The sequence below is a fragment of the Cygnus atratus genome, chromosome 3 (genome assembly GCF_013377495.2).
Source record: "Cygnus atratus isolate AKBS03 ecotype Queensland, Australia chromosome 3, CAtr_DNAZoo_HiC_assembly, whole genome shotgun sequence".
Lineage (NCBI taxonomy): Eukaryota > Metazoa > Chordata > Aves > Anseriformes > Anatidae > Cygnus > Cygnus atratus.
Genome location: NC_066364.1, coordinates 120195712 through 120218738, shown reverse-complemented (window position 1 = coordinate 120218738; position 23027 = coordinate 120195712). Strand labels below are relative to the sequence as shown.

The 23027-nt window shown below is 46.2% G+C and overlaps 1 protein-coding gene across 8 annotated transcripts in view; it reads right to left on the bottom strand.

The window, feature by feature from the left end:
• Nucleotides 1-23027, bottom strand: part of LOC118257452 (sodium/potassium/calcium exchanger 3-like) — a 310704-nt gene that overhangs the window by 244034 nt on the left and 43643 nt on the right. For all 8 annotated transcript variants that reach the window (XR_007708050.1, XM_050709803.1, XM_035565467.2 and 5 more), the window contains exon 2: nucleotides 3053-3190. Coding sequence is in view for 6 of the 8 variants with exons in the window: in XM_035565467.2 (XP_035421360.1) it covers nucleotides 3053-3190 (138 nt within the window). In the remaining 2 variants the exon portion in view is untranslated. The remainder of the gene's footprint in view (nucleotides 1-3052; nucleotides 3191-23027) is intronic.

Sequence of the window (23027 nt, the reverse complement as noted above, 5' to 3'; positions counted from 1 at the left end):
ACACTAAGCCAGTGAAGGAAGGTCTTTACTGCCCTCAAATGGTATTGAATCAAGCCTTTGATCAGCTTTGGTTAACAAGTACTAGTATCAAAACTGTACACTGATTTGAACCACTCCAACTCCTAACTATACTTTTACACATGAAAACTGTTGGAAACAGACGAGGTCTTCTCGTTGTAAAACAGAAGCCAGCAAACTAGCCAAAAAATGCTTTTCTACACCCTGTAAAAAAAATCTGGAGAAGTGAGGGTGTGAAGGGAAAGGAAAGGAGGGCTTTTGCCCAGGGATCGGCTCTGGAAATAAGTGGCTCTCCTGCCCCAGCTGAGCCCATGTGTACGTGGAAGGAGTTATACGGGCCAAACAACAATATTGGGAACCCAGGAGATCAAATCAGCAAGGAGTGTTTAAAAAGAAACTTTTGATTCTATTGAATCAGTAAACTTTTAATACCAGCTCCAACCACATAGCTCACTGGGACAGCTAAAGGTGTCAACAAACACCAGCTAACAAGAAGTACTCAACAAACAAAACCCTCCTTTATTCTCTTTCTTCCATTTAGACAACTACAAATAATCAATGAGTAAAATAAAACAAGAAAATAAATCTTTCAGCTAGTGATGCAGTTAGTTTAAGAACACGATTTTCATCAGAAATGTTTTACCTCTTCTTATTGCTAGTACTAAGCCAAAATCAATGACACAAGGGCAGGGCAGACAGGATCTCTGCTTGCTTTCTCATGCTCTAGGTCTAAACCTTCAAGAATCAGTGCATGTTAACTCTGCTCTGATGACAGTTAAAGCTGCGTTTGACTAGAGCAAACTCAGCAGCCCATTTCCATTGTCGGGTCCCATTTCAATTTACTGAATGGCTGTTTCCTCTCCTTTGCATCAGGAAGAGAGAAAGAGGATGACGTTGTATGGGCTCATGACTAGTGGCCCATTTTGTGCAAGATTCAGAAGTCTGGCATCACTCTGAGTCGCAGGGAAAATGGAGAATTTTGAAATTCTTCGCAAAGTACAACTAAGAACACTTTGCTTTTTTATGTTACCATACACAGCACAACAAACATTCAGAACAAGAAGACTCTTCTAAGCTATTAACAGCATTTCTTCTACCAGCTCTTCTTTCACTTACTTCATTACCTGAAAAAACAGAACTGAAACATATTGCGTGTGGCTTTAAGTCCACTGGAGTCAACAAATACCTTTCACAGACACTTCAGTAGAATCCTGCCCCCATTCAACGCAATACAACTTGAACACTTCTGAATGCCATCCGGTATAACTTTAATGATTTACTAATTTGCTAACGTTCCAAAAGAAAACTGAAACAACACATGGACCCCAAACTTTGTTACTTCTGCTTTCTTTCCTACAGTAATTCTAACTGGTTTGCCATTAGAGACTGTATTCTGTAGCAATTCCATGACAATTCAAAGAAAAAACAGTAACTCACATCAGTGTTTCTACTTTCTCACTCCTGAACACTATATAATGCACTCTGTAATTATTGTTTTATCTTCTGGGAAGGGGGGAGAAACACAACAAATAAAATCCCACACATTTCATACAGTCCATTTTATTTGGCAAAGACAGTAGAAATGGCTGAGGATGGTGAGACAGCAGACACATTCGGGGAGGGGATTATTATACACATTGATGTGAGGCTGTAAGACAGAATCTGCACTACTCTGGAGATATGCAAATAAGTGAAGAGTGGAACAAGAAGAATTTTTGTACTAGTTTCTGCTGTCTAAAAAAATAAGATCATCCATTTCTCCAGAAATGTTAATAAGGCTTACAGGAGAGAAAAAATTATATGCAGAGAAATGCAGCAAGAACTGTATTTATTAGAATTTTTCCTGGGGCACATAACCCACATAAGCCCTGAAAACCCTTCCACCTCCCCTATCTGAACTTTGGGGAAATGATGCCCAAGCTCCTCTGTGAAAAGGAAAAAGACTGAACAGCTTATGAAGCTTCCCCTTTTTACTAGTGATACACTACGATGACTTCTATTTGCATAAAAATAAAAACAACACAATCAGTTGGATGTAAATCAGAAAGATACCCCATCTTGTTCTTTTCCCTAACATCCACAGAAAGATTTCTTTTTGTACAGGGTTTTAAATGATTTCTTCTATTAATCAAGGGAAAAGAAGACTGCCTCTAAATAGAAGGGGACTCTAAGAATACTTAAAATACATTGAAAAAGGGTCCAAATAGCTCAGGAAATGCAAGCTGAAAGAACACATCACCTCATCTCCTACAGTTAAATAATCCCACTGACCCAACCAGTTGTGGTTCTAGCTGTATTTGGACCCCTGCGGCAGTGGGACACATGAAGCACACGAATACAGACAATACATGTTTGTGGCCACCTCCCCAGAAAGCTTCTGAGTAAGTCAACCAACTTCAACCAAGCGTAGCAGAGCAGTAGAGTTTCAATGCCATCAAGTTCCTATGAGTTTCATAAAAACAGGAGTCAGAGATGAGGACAACCCCGGTAAGGTCTTTCTCTGAGGAAAAAGCTATGTTATGATCTAAGCTCTGTTTCACATGAGCTAATCAACATGGAATTTCAACTGTGAAACTTTAATCTGCAAACTAAATTTCTTTGGGTCCACTGCTTGCTGGAACTACAAGTACTAAAGATATGACTACATACTAATATCACAAATAATACTCCTACTAACACATATATTCATTATGTAAATCCCACCGCAAAAACTGCATGTAGTGTTTATGCAATAAACACAGACGGCATTCCTCTTCAGATCTCAGCACTGAGCTTTTTGCACAAGTCTCAAGATTTGACTGTCAGCATATGTTAAATGTTGTCTTGTACTCTAGCTGACAGCAGGCCCTTTTCTTATCCCCACCCACAGAGGGGGGTACAAGATCCATATGGTGCACAAGGAAAACAACAAGGATGTTTATAGACCTAAAAATAAGGAAAAGCTTTTGGCAGTATAGGTGAAACTAGTACAGACATCTGGAAGTAAGAAAGCCAACCATAAGACCGAGGGGCTGGAAGCAACTTTCATTCCTACCTGGTTCAGTGCAATTTCTGACATAGAGCTGCCCCCCATCCTCTGGGACCTCAGTCGTGTTGTCCTCATTTGCTTGCAGTAGCTGTCTCCCGCTCCATTTGTCATCGATTTCCACAGAATAGCTCAAAGCATCATAACCTAAAACAAACAAACAAACAAAAAAACCCAGCAGATACATGAAACTGCACAGGAAAGGTGACTCGTGATTCTGTTCCCAGATGTTTAGAGCACCCAAAACGTTTGCATTTCAGACTCAGTGCCCCTTGCATTAAAAACAGAGGCATTTCAAACCCCACTGGAAAGGCATGCTGCTGCTAGCTCTACATCCCAGCTAGTCCCAAGAACACGAGGACTGTAGTGTGTTTACGTGGCAAGGTTTTGGTAGCAGGGGGCCATAGGGGTGGCTTCTGTGAGAAGAATCCAGAAGCTGCCCCATATTAGATAATGGCCCTTCCGCTGGCCAGCAGCAGGCCAATAAGCAATATTGTTTGCGCCTCTGTGAGAGCATATTTAAGACAGGGAAAAAACTGCTGCGGTACAGCAGCTGGGAGAGGAAGAGGAATGAGGAACAGCCTTGTAGGTGCCAAGGTCAGTGAAGAAGGAGGGGGAGAGGTGCTCCAAGCACTGGAGCAGAAGTCCCCTGCAGCCTGTGGTGAGGCCCATGGTGAAGCAGCCTGTTCCCCTGCAGCCCATGGTGTACCACGGTGGAGCAGGATTCCACACTGCAGCCCGTGGAGGAAACCACAGCGGAGCAGGTGGGCCTGCACAGAAGGAGGCTGCAGGCTGTGGAGGAGCCCCGCCAGAGCAGATTCCAGTCTGGAGCTGTAGCCCGTAGAGAGGAGACCACGCAGGAGCAAGCGGTTTGGGGGAGCTGCCACCTGTGGGGGACCCAGGTTGGAGCAGTTTGCTCCTGATGGATGGACCCTGTGGTACAGACCCATATCTGGAGCAGTTCCTGAAGAACTGCTGCCTGTGGAAAGCCCACACAGGATCACTTCGGGAAGGACTGCATCCCGTGGGAGGGACCCCACATTGGAGCAGGAAAAGAGAGTGACTGAGAAGGAGCAGCGGAGACGAAGTGCTATAGACTGACCACAACCCCCATTCCCCGTTCCCCTGCACCACTCGGGGGGAGGAGATGGAAGAGGGTGGATGGGGGGAAGGCATCTTTGGTTTCTTTCCTTTGTTTCTCACTTCTCTAGCTTGTTAGTAATAGGCAATAAATCTTACTATCTCCCTACTCTGAGTCTGTTTTGCCCATTACGATAATTGTTGAGTGATCTCCCCATCCTTATCTCAACCCTTGAGTCCTTTGTGTCGTATTTTCTCCCCCTTCCCCTTTGAGAAGGGGGAGTGAGAGAGCAGTCACGGTGGAACTTGGCTGTCCATCTGAGTAAAACCACCACAAGGAGTCAGGTCCATTCCTTCACAACTTCACTTATTGAAAATGTTCATAGTAAAAGTGCGTCTAAAATCTCACAAGGAGTTTTAAGTGCAAAATCAGTTTAAAATTGAAGTATCATCCATTGTTGCCTGGAAAAAAAGCAAAAAAAAAAAATCCATGAACACCTACACAGTTCGTTAGCTCTGTAGGCATCTCACTGCTCTTCAGTACCACAGTACCAGCAAAAGCCTACTGAATTTTGCACATGGTGAGAAAACACTTCAACCACTTCTGCTTAGGACTGAGATCAAGCTGGCTGCTGAATGAGGCCTAAGAGAGGCAGGCTTTGACACAGAAGACAGGTAGGCTTCTCTGTGATCAATAACATGCTCAGCAGGTGCTAGGAAAGCTCTGCCTGCACAGAGCGCGTGGCTTCTTGTGCCTGCAGAGGCACAGCTCAGCTACTTGCACCATGCCAGGGAACAGGAGAGGGAGACTGCAAGGGAGAGGGTACTGAGGTGCAGGAGCAATCACCGTTTAAAATTATGTCTTGTAATAAAGGTTGGAACAGCTATTTTGACCAAACTGGTCAACAGGGACCCATTTCAATATCGTGTGTCCAATGCAATGTCCTATTTTCATGTCAGTGGAAAGGCTCCTGAACCTGCTCCCCGTGGGCCAGCCAGCAGCTTTTCAATGCATTATGAAGCATTCATTCATAAACATGAAGTGTACAACTTCCTTCAGGTTCTGCTCACAGAGCAGAAAACAACTGATAAAAATGTCTTTACAATAACATGGCCATATCTACCCTCAGAACAGTTATTAAGCCCAAATGCAACGTTATTCCCAACACAGCCTCACTTCAGCCACTGAGATCACAGGGTATGGGGCCAGAGCATGCCTCTGAGCCACTTCAGAAGCCTTCCCTACTTCAAATTGTCAAGTAATACCTACAGATATCAGGGAGGCACTTTATGGAAAAAGGGATAAACCTCAGCCCAGCTGGTGTTAGCCATTTTAGACCGGGGGTCTGAGTTTACTCTCTACCATGCCCTCATATGTAAAGTCCTTCAAACGCAAAGCATGTGTACATTAATGACTTCACATTTTCCAAACATCGGCCATCTTGCTTTTGCTTGCCAGTTTCCTTGCTAGTGAGACCCAGACTGGATTGCAAAACCACTGCATGCCATCAAACATGTTTTCAGCACTACACACAATTGCTGCTGAGAATACTAAAAACCAATCCCAGAAGTCTATTCCTAGGCCATCAGCCAGTGAAAAACGAATCACTACCTTGAAGGCAAGTAGCAGAGTAGTAAAATGGGGAGACTGGAGCAACACTTCTTCAACTCCTGCAAAAGATGAATGAAGCTGGCATCGGGACTTTGCTGCAGAGAAGCCAGAAAGAACTGAAGAGCAGATATTGAGAAGCAAGTGTATGCAATTACAGCTGGGCAAGAGACAGACTGAAAGGTTGACTGGGTACCAAAACCAATTTGTGTGCAATAAACCTGAAGACGCATCATGCCACACAACTGGCTCCCATCTGCAGCACAGTGTATCAAACTGCAGTTGTTCTAGGGCAGCTTCATGACCCGAACTCATTGACTGGTTGCAGCTGAACACTTCACTCTGCATTCTCCTGCCAGGCTTACAAGGTATGGGATGATTTCTGAAAACAGTATGTAACAAGTAACCCCACAAATGTAACATACAATTACTTTGCCCCATTACTTCTGACCCTTTCCTTGCTTTACTCTCATCTTCAGCTTTGCAAGATGCCATGAAACAAAGCTGTATTTTAGCAATGTCAACAAAAACAGATGGCTGTTTTCCATGGCATTCTTAGTACAACGCTGGTCAGCTTTGGACATGTCACATCTACCTGTTTAACTGAAGGGACATACTCATGTATCCGTTCCATGCTTCCTATATAGTTCTCAGTTCAAATGAGGAAAAAAAATATATTTTTTTAAAGAAGCCAAGGCACCCACTTCAAGCAGGCACCTATAACGACCATCTTGCAGCAGAGACCTTGAGCCTGACAACAAACAACATGTGAAAGATCTCTACCCACCCATCCATCCTTCTGCCAAGCAGAACCGGGGTTCTCTCACGAGGACTTTGCAACTCAAGTTACCCTTCAAGTGCCTATCACTGATGACGTCCATGGCCTTTCTCCTGAACATGCTCAGGCTGTAGCAAAGCCTGGCTCTCCTGCCAACTGGCAAGAATATGCAGTTGTTTGTCCAAAACATAGGGCATCTTGAAGTGAGCCAGAAACAGCAGGCTTGACTCTACAGAGGCTGCAGTCTGCACCCTGTGGCTGGAGACTTAAAGCCACCACTAAAAACTTGACCCTTCCCAGTTCTGTTCAGTCTGAAGGATGCTCTGAAGAAAGACCACAGAGCACTGGAAATGAGACTTAAGACGACATGCCTCAGAGGATGTCTAAGGATAACAGAAAAGGTTCCTTGTGGGTCCCAACCCCTTCTCTACTTTTCTAACTCATCCCATTGAGATGAAGGTGGCCAACCTGAGACTTTCCTGTCTTGCCCACATCAAAGCCTGGTCAGGGAAGCTCCCAAGTCACAAGGGGAAAATCACACATTGCACAGGCAGCCTTAAGTACCTTGTGTCCTAAGCAAAATAAATAGCACACTACTCTCCACTTGCTATGCTTTACAAACTTTAGAGAATGTTCTTTGCTATTTGTTTAGTCTGTGAGCATGGGTGAGAGCTTAAGCTGTGAGTTAAACATAGACAAACATCACTGATAGAAATGGACTGCATTTCTCAAAATGAGCACACCCAATAATGCAACATCAGGCATCTTCCTTAATAATAAACATGCTCTGGTAATCTGAGCTAAGCAGCTTCGGTTCCACATGCTAGCTGTTTTCAAAGCACTGAGGCTCCTCTCCCAGCAGTCAGAGCTTCACTGCACATTGCTACAGGGATGAAAGGTACGAGGAGAACCCACAAGAACTGCAGCAACCCAGAGGTTCCTGCAGAAACCTCTCCCGCTTCCTCCCAGCCCTAAACAGCTTTCAGCCTCCAACTGAAAGCTTTTCGAAAAGAGGGAGAGAGGGGAGGAAAAAAAAAAAAGAAATAGCCATCTGAGATTGATTGGGGGGCAGAGGGAGGATTAGTTTAGCAGTACCTGTTTATAATGGCTTCATTCAGTATTCACAAAAATCGCAACTAGCAGCAGAATCTGTCTGCAGCCGAACTGGAGGGGACGACTGCAACTTGCACCAGCAAAAGCTTTCCTCCCACCACACCAGGTTTATGCAGGCCAGCTGTCCCATGGCAGGACTCACTCCCCACTGACCCCAAAAGCCCATAAACCAGGGACCTCACCCAATCTCATCTCCAGGACAGTTTCAAACAGGCAGCACAACAATCACAGTCTTTGAGAGCAAATCTTTTGCAACACGTGCTTTTGGCTCCTCATTTCTGACTGCGTCTTGCAATCCTTTATTCATCTGCCCTAATGCAAAACTTATGCTGACATGAAGCTTCCCATCAGCTGCCAGAAGTTGTGGGGCCTGAGCCCTTACTTTGCTGAACAAGAGCCCAATCCATTGATTGCAATATATGCTAAATCACAGCCAGCAAAACGTAGAACAAAAATCCTATCTTCTGCAGAAGGACTGTGAAACAGCAAAGAGTAAGCAAAAATTCTTCTTTTCAAGGACAAATAACAAAGGTTAGAAAAAGAAAGCCAATAGTTTTCTTTCTGAAGACACAGTTACTCATAATTGGATGACTTTTAATGGGAAACATGTCAAAGCCATTTGTTTCAATTTCTCAGGCTAGTTAAGAACTATTAAACATCTTGCATTAGCTATATTGTCATTTTGTTCAGGCCTGTATCTATGTTAGACATTTTTCTTATTAATGCGTTAGTTGCTGGATTTATAATAAAATAATACTGGGACATCTTTTAAAACTTTGCTACAGTAGAGATTTTTTTTTTCCCCCAACCTTCTGTTCCATGGCATATTCCAAAGTGGGAGAATTTTTTTTTTGAACAGTGATCATTGCCACAAGGTATTTTCCACAACTCCAATGATCCGGCACCAGTTTTGAATTAATGCCTCTGAAGCCAGGTTCTAGAGAGCTTTATTTTTGCTTACTCCCAGAGATATTTCCATGGAGAACTGGCACTCGGATCACTGTTCCCTGTTTTTGTGCCTGTACTGCCTTTCATAATACATGTAAGGCAACGCAGACGGTGCACTTCCACTGGTCTTGCCTCTTCCAATAACACAGCGAGCACAGTAGCGTTTGCTTGCTGCAAACCCTTGTAGCTGACAGGTTGGGGTGGCAGTCCTATGGGAACAGGCTCTCCAGCAAGACCACTGATCTGCTCTACTTATGATCATAAAAATGAAATAGAGAAAGAAGAACTGATCAAGTCGACCAAAGCTTCTAGAAATGCTCAGCATCCAACCCTAAGCTCCACGTGGGAACTCCAGAGCTCCTTAAGCTGTTCCAGATGGCTCTGCCTGCCGTTCACTGCTTCCAGTGCCGCAGAAATGCAACGAGGCACATCCTCATTGGCATTTTTCAGCACGAAGAGCACTATGTTATAATGAGGCACAGCACGCTGGTGCTCCTCCGTTAGGCGCTGATCTCAGAGGCGTCTTGGCTCTCAGCATCGAGCTACGGGACCTCATCAGGCCAGAAGCGCAGCTGGACCTCAGCAAGGGTGATGTGATGCGGCGCGGACTGCGGGCCCCTGCAGCAGCAAAGGTTCCCAGCTCGCCTGCAACCACGTGGCTCCCCAGCAAAGTACATTTTCACACAGGTTTCACCAATGCTCCCACAGAGAGCATTGTCCTTTTACTCCCATAAAAATGAGCACAGTTGTCCCCCTCATTAGGGGCGTTAATTACTTCTGGTCCAGTAGCACTGAGGAGCTCTAGATGGAAGGAGGTGCCGATGCCACTCTGCTGGGCACTGCATGCAAGCAGTACCCGTCCCAAACACAGCACTGCCCTAGTGTGAGACCTGCACATATTGCAAGTTCACACCTACCACGAGGCCCAGTAACTAACACATACATACAGTCCCTGCTCTAAGTGCCTGCCACCACAAGAGGGGAGCTATTAGCAGCTTTCTTTCCAGGCTGCTGGTTTCAAACACTCCTCACCCCATTGCCATCATCAGATCAGAAGGCCACTGCATGGACCTGGCCACGAAACAGTGCTCATTTCACCCAATCCACAAAAAATATCTGTTACCCATAACTAGAGGGAAAAGAGAAGACAAAAGTTCAGAGGAAGATGAGGGGATAAATCAGGGTCTTGAAAAGCTCTCCTGAATCACGCTCATGTACAGACATGATTCTACTTGACTGCATCATAGCACTTCTCATTCAGAGTGGGGCTGAGTCAGCGGACAAGACAGCCTTAGGTTAATGGGAAAATTAGAAAGCACTCAGGCACGATGTTCAGCTGGGATAACTCCTTGAGCTTCAGCGTATAAACTGATCTACAGCAGTGGAGGATTTGTGCTGCAGCTCAGCACCAATGCCGGGGCGCAAAAGCACATTGGCGGTGAAAGGCGCTGGTAGGCAGCGAGGAGCTGACAGAGCAGTGGCTGGCCAGCCAAACTGACGAAGGGACAGATCTGTCACCGTGGCCTTTTAGAAGCACAACGCATTACTGCCAATGGCTTAGCAGCGTTGGCAGGTATCCTCGTCTCTTACTGACAATAAACTACTTTCTATGCAAACTGCTAGGTCCTGCTGGCTGAAGCCAAAAACAGCACAGCTTTTCTGGAATATGTTTGCCCTCCCTCCTCTCTCATCTGTCCCTTTTATCTATTGTTTGGATGGTGGCAGTTTCAGTTCTTTGAAGGTTTTTTTTTGTTTTTTGTTTTTTTTGAACCAGCTGAATTATCTCCCTCCCCCTGAAGTTCCCCTACAGTGAATACAACAGGGAAATATTTCTGGGGAAGAAAAGACCTGGAAGATCCATCTGCCTGCTGGCCCCCGCAGGTGAGTGCCCGGCCAGCCCACATCCCCACGTCTCATCTCCCCGGCACAACAGATCTGCCGCGGATTTTCACAGGGTAATCTGAGCTCAGGATTGCATAAGCGTTTCAGAAATGGATTATCTTTCTTTCCAGTCTGATCTGGGAGATGTTCTCCTTTCAGAACTATCAGCAGCAAAGACCATAAATAGAGCATCCTCAGGGAAAAAGCAAAAATGAAAAAACTACACCTGGCTTTGAAGAGCAACCTGTTCCCTCTATCTGATTTCAAGGCTGTATTTCTGTATCAGTCTAAGTGGAAAGGGTAGGGGAGGCACTTTGGCCAGGCCACCATCATTATTAATTCTTGCATAGAGCAAGCAGAGCAGAGAGGCCACAGAGAAGCTATAGGCACACGATAAATACGCCAGGACCCTGCACGGTAGGCCTAGCCAGATGGCATACCACAAGGCAAGGAAGGTGCAGAGCGGAGAAGCAGCTTGCCCTGGAAGATCACACTGCCGGCCACACAGCACAAAGGGAGGTGGCCGCTCATAGGCCAGCATGCCGGGCAGAGCTCCCGGGGGCCTGCAGAATACACTCATTTGGATGGTGAAATCCTCCGTTAAGGCACAGGCAGCTGCTGAGGAAGACCATGGCAGCACCACAGCCATCACTGCGTGCCCAGAGCATCAGCTGCGGCCCCCCCAGGCAATGTGGGCAGGAACGCGCTGTGACTGTCCCCCTTGCATGGGACAGGGCTACCCCCTGCGACCAGATTTCCCCACGGACGCTGCTCCGTGGGAGAGATGGTTTTGTTTCACCTAGAGCAGGGAGCAGCACGCAGATGTCCCCCTGCCAGGCAAAGCATCAGTCACTGCTCTGCAAAGTTGCTCTCTGGCCTCTTCCGCCCTCATTACTCCTTTAGGCAGGGCTGGAGAGCTCCGGGGGAGACAGTGACCCCCGCCCCAAACAACTTCACCTTTCTGCTGTCAGACAAGCTCCTAAACACAGCCAAAAAGGGGGCAGAACCAGGGTCAAAACTCTCAAGCCCTGCAGCACCATGTCTGTACGTAATCACCAGCAGAAAAAAAGAGTACCCACAAAACTCCCTGATGCACTTATATCCCAAACACCTCTTGCTCTCTGTTGCAGAGGTAAACACAACTGAAGTCAGAGATCCAGCCTGGTGTCAGGGCTGCTAGGGGGAACCAGCGGTCTGGCTTTTCCCCTACCAGCAGCTGCCCCAGTGAGGGCCTTCGTCCAAACCAATCCTCCTCTCCTCCAGCAAGAAGACCCCTTCACAGACACCGGATGGGCTGACTCTCCGCACCCAAAGACCCGTCTCAGTCACAACACACCGCATGGTATCAACAAAGCACTGTGTTTGCACTCTCAGAGGAGCAGAACCCCCCTGGGAAAACCACAGGCGCTGGCCCTGGCACCACACAGCCTCTGCTCTCAGGCCTGCCTGGATGGGCTCTGGGCAGAGGCTTGGCAGCTCGTACCAGCAGAGCATGTTGGAGCCTACATGCCCCCCAAAGCAGCTTCTGGCCCTCCCAGCCACTGTGGAGCCCACAAGCAGCAGCTGAGAAGCGGCACATTCAACGCAGCTCAGCTGCAGGCCATGAGGCTGAGCATGCTCTGAAGGCTAGGTGACAACTCCACAGCTACCACAGCAGTGTGAAGAATGGCAAAAAATGTAACTTTGGACTTATTTTAACTCAGGAAAGTTATCTATTGTCTGAAAACGAGACTTCCACATGCACTCTGCTCAAGTCTCCCTCTATTCCCATCTTGGAGGCAAAGAAAACTTCAAGGTTTTCTGCAGAGGCAGGCGGATGGAGAAGGTCCATGCAAAGCACACCACCTGGCACAGGTGTCCTGCTGGGGGAAACTTTGAAAACGGGGGAACTCCTCTGCAGCGCCTGCCCTGCCTGTCAGCAAGGTCAGTATCAGGCTGCTGGAGAGTGAAGCTTGCCCATCCTTTAATTTAAGTGTTTCATCCTGTGGTTTACCTCAGATCAACCTCTTCCACACCTTCACGTCCAATCTAGCTGGGAAGCGCAAGCAGCTCAGGCAGATGGCAATAGGACAAGGGGAAACAGTTTTAAACTAAACAAGGGGAGATTTAGCTTAGATGTTAAGAGGAAATTCTTCACTCAGAGGGTGGAGAGGCACTCCAACAGGTTGCCCAGAGGAGCTGTGGATACCCCATCTCTGAAGGTGTTCAAGGCCAGGCTGGATGGGGCTTTGAGCAGCCTGGTCTGGTGGGAGGTGTCCCTGCCCATGGCAGGGGGGTGGAACTGAGTGGTCTTTAACATTTTTTCCAACCCAAACCATTCTGTGATATATGATTACCTTCAGTGCTTTATACAGCAAAGCTCAGATGATGGACACGCATCTGCAAGAGATGAAATCTACTGTTCACTGCACCATTTAAAGAGAAATACCACCAAAACCTGCTCCTAAATGGAAAAACCAAAGGTAAAATGAACAATGGGGACGCAATAACTAAAGGCAATCATAGCATAGGCAGTAAGACTGAGGAAAGCATAGCCATAATCTGGAGCACAGACTGAAACCTCCATGCTGCACAACGCAAACCTGCAGTTTTACTGCATTCTCTCATGTTCACTAATTAAATGGGTATAAAAGAGTCTCCTTCTTTTCCCTCCAGAGCAGTAGCACTCCTTGTCACTGCAGTGTAAGCCATGAGGACCTGAGCTTGCTCAGCTGGGAGGGACGTCAGAGGGGTGCAGCACTCATCCTCTGGGCAGCGTGCAGATTCACAAGAACCTGGAGATTCCTGCAGGCGCTTCTTCACCATCCTCTCAACAATGTTAGTTTTAAGCATAATAACTGAAGATGAAGCTTCTTGTCTGCTGTCTCATGCCAAAGATTGTCACAGCATATCAGATTATCCTAGGTTGCCTTGAGTGTTCATTGCACAGTTCGTGCAGAAATTTGTCTTTATTATTCTATCAGTTTGACCATTAAATTAGCCATTCCCTTCTTTTTGCCTTACATCTAAGTACAAAAGAAAGAGCTGAGCACTTAAAAAATACCACTTGTAAAATTTCCCTTCACATCTCCTGTGATTCAAATCCTCTAAAGACTAAACACTCTTTTTTCTTCTTATGATAATCTTTTCGTGCCCCTAATCATTTTCATCATTTTTCTTTGGACTTTCCTCTCTGCCCTCGCTGAAGCCACACGTGACATTCAAGGTGACAGTTTCTCAGTGATCTATACAGCAGTGCTCTGTATTTTTAGTCTGATTCTCCATTAGTTTCATTTCTCTGGGGTATCGTAACTCTTCTGACAGCCCTTTCATTTCATTAACATTTCACCTTTTACAAATGCAGGGTCTGAACGGTGGTGATATTATCTCTGCTGCCTGGCAGCTGCTGACTGCCAGGCATGATTTCTGCTGCACCCCAGCACAGTACATCTTTCTTGACAGAGCTGGTGCCTGTTTCTTCTACCCTGAGACATTCCAAAACTGGTACAATGCCCTAATACCAGCCAGCAACACGTGCTGTTTGCCTCCCACTGCTTCTCTGGCTCATGTTGGGATGAATGATAGGGGTAGATAAAGCAGCATCCTTTGCGTTGCCCTGCTGCAGAGGCCAGCACTTTTTCTTCCCCAATAAACAGAGAAGAAGATTTTAGGAAGGAAAAACACACAAGGAAGACAGGCATTAAATCTCCACTGCCAACACGACCTCGGAGCAGTTCTCTCCCCTGGCCCATGCTCCCTCCCAGCCATGCTCCTTGACCTGCTCCCCGCAAGGCACACCGGACAATCCTAAAATGCAGTCAGACTCCCCGCTGACTCCTTTGTTCTGCATTTCACTAAAACTCCCGCCGAATCCCTTCTTGTGTCAGTAACCTTCTTGACTCCATTTACCAACTCTCCCTGCTGCTGGCAAGCCAAAAGCACTGTTCAGAATCTTCCCAGGACACTATCCAAAATATGGGCTCCATACAAAGCCCAGTGAAGCCAGAATAAAAGGTCCCTACAACTTCAGAGCACAAGCAAAGAAACAAAGGGCAAGAATCACAGCAGTAGTACATTTTACTGGAGTTACTTTATGGGTGGTTACACCACAAGTCACCCAGGTCAACCCTGACTGCTGTATCAATTAAGTTACGCATCATGGTTTTCTTCATTCAGAGTAGGCAGCAGGGAAAAATTAGCAATAATGAATTAAAAATGACCTAAAATTGATTTCCCATCAGTTACAGTGCTACTTTTTATACAGTTCCAAGACTGTGTGGCTGCTTGAACCTAGAAATCAAAGCCTTGCATGGTTGAAAAAGCAGTAATTGGGAGCCTCACTGTTATCAAACAGATCCTTTTTTCTTGGAAGACTTGGACAATGTCACACAGTGAGAGTGTAATTATCTGGAGGAGACATATCTTTTAAAAGCAGTGGAAAATCAGTTGTATTCCAAGCCTATATAACAAGAGCAAATAGCTGATATTTTTGGGGGGATTTTTTTTGTTTCTTTAGGAGATGAACACTCACGGCTTCCTCCTCCATATTTATGTATTTCTCACCTAATTCTTATCTGACACAGTGGGAGGAAAGACAGTTTGGGGTGAGGTGAAATGTATTAGTCAACTTAGAATAAAGAACTTTATTTTGTTTTGGCTGTTTCTCTGTAGAACTAAAATTTAGTCTGAAAATATAATAAAGACACACTGGGCAGAGAAAGTTGCAGCACTTCAAAAAAAAAAAGAGAGAGAGAGAGAGAGAAAGAGAGAGAGAGAGAAGAGAGAGAGAGAGAGAGAGAGAGAGAAGAGAGAGAGAGAGAAAGAGAGAGAGAGAGAAAGAGAGAGAGAGAGAAAGAGAGAGAGAGAGAAAGAGAGAAGAAAGGATGACTTTTCCCCCACTTTAATTCTGGACTATACCAGAAGTGTCACCATAGCAGCTTTGCTTGCACAATCAGCACTGAATTCACCCTGCAGTTCAGGTGCCTTGCTCAGGCCTCATGCAGCAGTCGAGGCTGGCACCGGCAGCCCTGACACCTCCCTGTCTGACGGGACAGGCCAGAAAGATGCAGAGAGCAGGAGCAGAGCCTGTTCCCCAGGGGGAAGGGACCCTCGCACCAATGGAGCAGGCCTGCTGTGGCCCTTCCAGTGAGCTGCATGCTGCAAGCACCAAAAAGAAGCCAGCTCTTTCAGTAGGGGAAAAAAAAAGGCGTGTGAGGGGGAAACAAGTCATGAGCCCTGGCTCCCGGTCTGGTAACCAAACATCAGGATGCTCTGATGATAGGGCAGCCATCAGGAAAAAAAAAAAAAAAAAAAAAAAAAAGCAGACAAGGGTTTTTTCATGCTTTTCTCCACAAAAGATAAAGAAAAAAAGGACCTCGCAAAAAATAAACAAGCAAGAGGGAAAAGGGAGCTTTTGTTTTCAATTTCAATGCAAACAAATTTTTCATGTTAAAAAGATTATTTTTCCCTTCCCTCAGCCTTACAGCTCCTTTCCCCGTGTGCTTCTCTGCAACTGTGCTACATAAATCTGGAACTGTTATTTGTTTAATCATTATTATTTACTGCCTATATACTGCTGGAATCATGCTAGGCATTTCACAACATGGAAACGAGGTCTCAGCCCCAGAGAATACATCAGCTCATTTAACTCCACTGTACAACACTGGAACTGGATTTGCTCTCTAAAAGCTCTCTATACAACATGATAACTTGCTGATAGCTAGATAATGAAGTCCAAAGCAGGAAATGGCACACAGAGGCCTGGAGATATGTGTAGGAGGACACAGTGGGCTTTGGCAACCATCACAAATCACTCAGGCCTCACGCTGAGATCTCTTGTTTAAGTACCCGCTGCATTGGCACAGGCGAAACTGCAACAGAGCTAGTGCAAGATCCGGGGTAAAACATAATGAAATGACAGCATGGAGGAGATAGGAAATGTGAACCTACACTTACACACAGAGGTGCGAAACTAGGGCTTAGGATGGGCAATACCCACCAGACTCAACTTTTACCACAGATAAGAGCATGCTGAAGGGCAGCCGGCTGGCCTCACAATTGATGCTTTGCCACCTTCTCTGCGAAATTTAATTCCCTGCACTAATGTATTTCATTCCCTGTGTGCGGGGCAAAAATTAACACAGGAAAGCCACAGAAAGAATCAGCACAAAGAGCTCAGAGAAAGGCCATGAAAACCCACACGCAGCGTTTTAGATGTTTCAGGGTCCTTCCCTCAACCCTCTTTGCTGCCACTTGCCAGCAAGTGAATCTGGTCTGGAGCTCCCTCCAAAAGCTATCTGCAAGCAAACAGCCTCCAGGAGCCAGAGGGAATCTCTGTTAGAGTCCTCTTGGAAAACCTGGTTCTTCCACAGAGCAGACCCAAGCACAAGGCTTCATGTGCTGCTAGATCAGCAACTCAATTAAAAAAAAAAAAAAAAAAGTAACGAAGCACTAGTTCCAATACATCTTCCAGTTGCTATCAGCATCTCCTCTCTCATCAGCCCTCGACATTATCCCTTCTTGCCAGTTCTCTAGCCAACAAATATCTCCCTATGAATACCATCAGCCATGACTACTTGGGGTCCCAGCTGCATGCAGGTTTCTCATTCAGACTAATCTATGTGTCACTAAGCCAGGCTTAAAATTACCTTAGTGACATATAGCATTTTCCCTATGGCACCTGCTTAATTAAATATTGAAAGAGCTATTACCTTTCAGGGATGCCTGTACACTGGCTGTGTCCATTACTTATAACATAATGTATTCATTATGCATTTTATCCATTGCTCCTGTCTGCTGATCTCATAACAGTCCCTTAAAAACAATTTTGAGCAATTAATCCTACCTTAATTACAGACAAATATATACAGAAGCCCCAGGACATCTCTTTCTTACATTTATTAAAAGTAAGTAAACATATCTAAAAATAAATCTGGTAATCGGGAAAGAAAGGGACGAAGTGCCATGGTAGAAGCCACCCATAACAATGAACAGAGGTGGGCTGGGACAGTTAACAACCCTTTAAAAAGCAGGCTAGGAACAGGCCAAGTATGTACTGTCAGAATCACAGCTTGACAGGACACAGGGTGACGGCAGACCTTTCAAGCAGAGTTGTCCTCTGTGTTAATCCCACTCCTCACAGCAAAATTGGGACCAAACAGATTCGAGTCTTAGGAGCTGGCTGAGACAGCTTCACAGGAGCAAAGCTAAGGGAAGAAACCCCAAGGAAGGCAGATTCTTGTGTTTTTCCAATTTTATTTGGATTTTACAACTGCCAGTTGAAGGAAGAGACCATGGACATTGAAACAACAGTTGCTGAGAATCTAGGGTGACTTTTTGCTTCCTTTCCAGCTCCTCATTGCTACACTGCAGTTATTTCCTAGCACAGTGAGAAGGGCCCAGAGCGTGTACCTTCTCCATGTGAGCCCTTCCCCATGATCTGCTCAGCCCTGGGACAGCAGGAAGAAGCACGGCAAGGGAAAAGTTAATTCCTACATCCCTTTGGTGGCCCAGAGCTGCCTGTCCTGGCCAGCCTGTCCTAGTGCTGGGGTTCTCACTGGTCCCATGGCTAAGGCTCCTTCCCTCGTCAGGCAAAGCTCAACAGCAGTCAGCACAACCAGGGAGGAGAGAGTCTCTCTCTGCAGACAGCGCTGACCACCATGCCAACCTGGAGCGCAAGCCCCTCTTTCTCCACATGCAGGACTTCCCCTGAGCTGTCATTCATGCTGTGTAAATTATGTCCTGGGCTTGCAATGCTACCAAACATCAGGCTGTGGACACCAGCAGTAGGGTAAAGCTCTGGCTTTCACCACAGCCCCACCAATGCTCACAGGAAGGCCACCACAGACAGCCCACAACTCACAAGCGAAGACAGAGAGACTTGAAGCCCTAGGAGAAATTACGATGACTAAACAACTTTTTACCCCCCAAAAGATATTTACTTTTGGGGAGGGAGAAGGGACCAGAGCACCCCCCAGAGATGGTGCCAGAATACAGATCTCAGAAAGCTTCTGCCTGTGTCAGAGCACAACAGCACAGTTACAGGGACACTTGTCTGATGAGGAACTTGGGAAAAAGGACAGAAGGCCAAGTTTAGACAACAGCTCTACAAGAAGGTTTATTTTTCCCAATAAGACAGTCTTGTACAGTTTATTGGTGAGGCACGCTTGAATGCAGCCGACCTCAGTTTCTAGGTGCAGTTACACTGCAAAGGAAAATAACAGAATAAGAAAGGTTTATGTTAGTTCTACCAGAAAAATAACGCTCTTGTTGAGCCAAGCTACAACTACACGAGCAGCATTTAACAGCACAGAGGCAGGCTTTCTCTAGCTGCAATATAGCCTTTGCTAGGGTGTACTTTTCAGGGAGAGTTCACTCAGGAGGGGAAAAAAAATACACTAATCCCCTCCCCAAACTCCCAGAATAGGAGGGCTCCCCTATGTGCAGCCCTCTATGTGTCTGTGAATTCAAGAAGCTTCGGCATAAACTGCATCTGTGGGAGATGGATGGGGCAGCCAGGTCATCGTCAGGAGCACTGGTACAGATGACCAGTACTGCCATTCTCCCAGTCAACAGGTGTCACCACTGAGCTATCTCAGGTTGCCCCTTTTTCCTCCCCCAGCTAAGAACTAGTCCGTCCTCATTCCTGCAGGCAAACCTGGCTGTGAAGTTCAAGCTCATCTTAGCACAGGGGTGCTAGCTGCCTCCCACACCTGGGGAGGATGTGTGTGCTGATCCTTGTAAACAGGGCAGGGAGGACACAGCCAGTGTCCTTCTGGCTTGTTTCTGATCTGTGCCATCAGGGTCACTTTCCACATCAGGAAATCAACTGCAGGACTCCCTCCAGCAAGAACCAAGCCGTTAAGTCCTGTGCATCTCTGCTGGCAGACCCTGCATTTTATTGCAGTCCTCTTATTCTCTCTCCCACTTTCATACTAATATATTGTTTATTGAAAAACTATTCAAAGGTTGAAAAAAAAGAAAAAAGGAAAAAAAAGGAAACTAATCTCTAGAAACAATGAGGAAGCACCTTGTAAATTCTCACGTCAGCTTGTCTAGATGCAAACTAGGAAAACACCCCTGCAATTTTGGAAACACTACTTTCAGCTCTTTTCTGAGGAGCCCTGGTAATGCACAGGAAGACACACAGTCATAATATCCATATTTTGGGCAACTTCACTGGCTTAACAGAACTAACACGTATGTTTATCACTCAACAATGGTAAGTCACATCTTAGAAGATTTTATCTTCTGATCAGACTCAGCAGTCACAAGTTTTCTGCTGCTGAGCACACGGTCAGCTCTTTCACCAAGGCATACAACTCAACAGAGCACACTCCCAGGGAGTACCATGCCTGAGCTGGGAGCCACACTCCCTCTGCCCCACCGCAGGGGCATGGAGGGCATCAGAAGTCAGATTCCCATCTGGGATCTGTGAGTGGTACGGGTCCAGTGCAGACTTGTAACCACCTCAGGAGTCTCTGAGCAAGGGATGGAGAAGAAAATGGTATGATGGTGTAGACGTATGTGGCAACCCACTCATGAAAGTCTAACCAAACAGACCTTAAGGAATAACTCCAGATAGCAAAAGCTAGAACAGCCCTGTCTTTTCTGATCTTTCCCCTTCCACCACCGAGAAAACAGCACAAGAAAGATAATGGTCTCTGATGCCATCTAAATATTCAGAAACACGGAAAGCAGAGAACAAAAAACATGTCGTGTCAATCCTTGAAAAAAGCTTTCTGAAAACTTCACCCCAAAAACAAGTGAGGACTCAATACAATCTTTGTCACCTTTGAAATCAAGAGAACACCATCATTGATTTCAGTAGATTTTAGACTAGCCCTGAGATGTACTTACAGGGTGATAGTAACATTAACTTCCTACAAAGTTTCTGAAAGGTTTTCTGCACCAAGCCTTGACTGAGGTTTGCGGAGTTTCATTTGCAGACCAACGAAAAGGCTGCCTATCCCTGCAAGGGGGTGATGTGAATGGACACTCCCTGTCCAAATGGCTCTCTACATTCTTGCTCTTTTCACCTTGGGAATGGTTCCCTACATGCAAAATGAGGCAGACACAAAAGGCAGATGCAAAGCACATGCAGGAACCAATTGTGAGCAGTACAGCAGTATCTCAGCCTCTGAGAGATGAGCCTGGCCCAGCTCAATTCGGGCACCCATTCTCGTAGAGGAAGAGCATCTTTGTAGTAAAATCCCAAATTGGAACTTTCCACAGTATTTTCAGGGAAATAAATAATACTATAAAAAGTTTCTATTTTTAACCAGAGATGCTGGCACAAAAAGGAGATACTCTACATCATACCAGAATCAAGTGTTTGACACACTCCTTTCTTTATAAGGCTTTAAGAAGTGCAGGACCCTTCAAGATGTGATATGCATTCCTTATTTACCCTGAAGTGAGATTCTGCAGACCCGAGTTTAATCCACTGCTTTGCTGTGTGAGGTCACCTTGGACAAGTTGTTCTGTCCAGATTCTCAGCTGGTGTCAACTGGCACTGTGCCACCAAAGTCAATTTAAACAATTTGAGACTCCAGTCCTACAGTCCCTTGGTCCTCAGCCTCCCTATTCAAACAGCACTGCCAACTGATAGCAGCTTGGCTTCTAGGATGCCTTGGAAATGTGCAAGTGGTACTGTAAGAGACAGGTAGTTAAATTCACACAACTCACACTGCCCTTGGAAATTACATATGTTTTTCACTATGATGAAACAAAAAGCCTTTGGTATTTTTGAAAAATAACCTTACGATCAAGGCTTTAAAAGCAAAACCACCAATGCTGTAGTTTTATTTCACAGTCTGTTATACATTAGCTGATGCAAAATCCCTAAGGATTTTAATTTTAGCATACAGCAATGGGTGATGATTGGTACTTTTTTTCATTCCTCTCCTTTTAAGTTTCATTGCCTTTCCAAAATCTTCTCAAATTTCTCTCTCAACCTGCTTTCATCACCAGTGGCATGCAGGAGTGCTTGTCCCTTGTACCTGATGCCAAATACCTGATACTCCCCTGCAGAAATCCTGGACTTCAGGGGGGACTTGGGATTCACCAAGACAGACTTTCCTCCCTGCCCCACCGGGAGGTGGTGAACCTCGCCCCAGCGCCCATACATCTTCCTGTCCTCCTCACGGACAGCCTGAGCTACCCCACACACTGCCCAGCAGCCTCCTCTCCTGTAGTGGAGAGCCCTTCCCCTGCCCCTGTCCCCACCCAGGCCTCATGTCCCCCAGGGACGTGCTGCAGCGAAAACATCCAACACTGACACCTTTGCAGGGCGCGGGGACATGCCAGGCAGCACGGGGAGGCACCTCAGCTCTAACAGCCCTGACCAATCTCAGTGGGGCCTCCGCCCTCACCCCACAGCTGAGTGTCTTCATGGCGCTCAGCCGTGGGCTCCCTGCCCCTCACAGGCCATGCTGAGGGAGATCCGCCACCCGCTCCGCAGCACGGATGCCCGTGGCAGGCAGCATGCTCAGACACCCTGCTGGTCAGGCATGCAACCAATGCTCAGCAGGGATCTTTAAGGAAGCACCTCTCACATACAGCCCTGCACAGGTCTCTCCCACCCCAGATGCGGCACCAGCTCTGCCTCGAGGTGCAGCTCCAGCTGCAGCACTGGCTGAAGCCTGTAGGTCAGCTCCTGAGGCCACACGCCTTCCCCCTCAAGCACAATGAGCTTGGACATGGCTGTGAAAATTACCAACTGTGTCAATAGCGTGTGCAGGAAGGACAGCTGCGAGCAACAGCAAGACCACACTCCTGCAACCCCTCTTTGGATTGCTTTTTGATTTAAGAGGCTTAGTTATGTTCTTGGAAAACTCTTCTACTTCTAAACAAGCTTGATTTGTAGCCTCCTTTGATTTAGTGCAAGAATAAATCCATGTATTTGTCTTTGCAGTCAGCAGTCAAATTAATTTTTTTTTTTTTTTTTTTAAGAATCACTTCTTCTTCCTCTCCCTCCCCTCCTATGACACTACTGTCTGAGGAGGAGTCCATAGCTAGTAATACTTTGCTATGGGTACGACTGATTTAACCTGTTGAACAAGCATATCAACAACAAGCTGTATATAACATTTCCTTGGGCTGGAAGCCCTTTGATATAAGGGTCTTTTTAGCTCATTTTTCGTAACAGGGTTTGTGATAACCCCAGTAGAAGCCAGTACACAGACTGTGGCAGGATGGCCTCTGCCCAACTAGACCTGAGACACAATGCATGTTCAGCTGAAAAACTGTAACCGTGGTACTGTATGTTGGCTACATCAAGTGACTGGTCCAACCAGCTGTCCAGCACACTATGTGGGAAGACTTTATGCCACCCCACCACTGATCTCTCCCACCTGTGCAGTTTGGTAAGGCTCCACAGCATCCTCTGTACTGAGCTCTGCAACAGCACCTCAACATCCGAGAAGGGAGCAGAGCATACGTGTCAAGCAGGATTGTGGCCAGAATCCTCACCAGCTCCTGCACGGCCTGGTATTTACCAAGCACAAAAGCATTTAGCAATTCTGTTTGCCACCACCCTGTGGAGTTGCACATCATATGCACCTACTCTTCTTTAACAATAGAAATCAAATGCCATG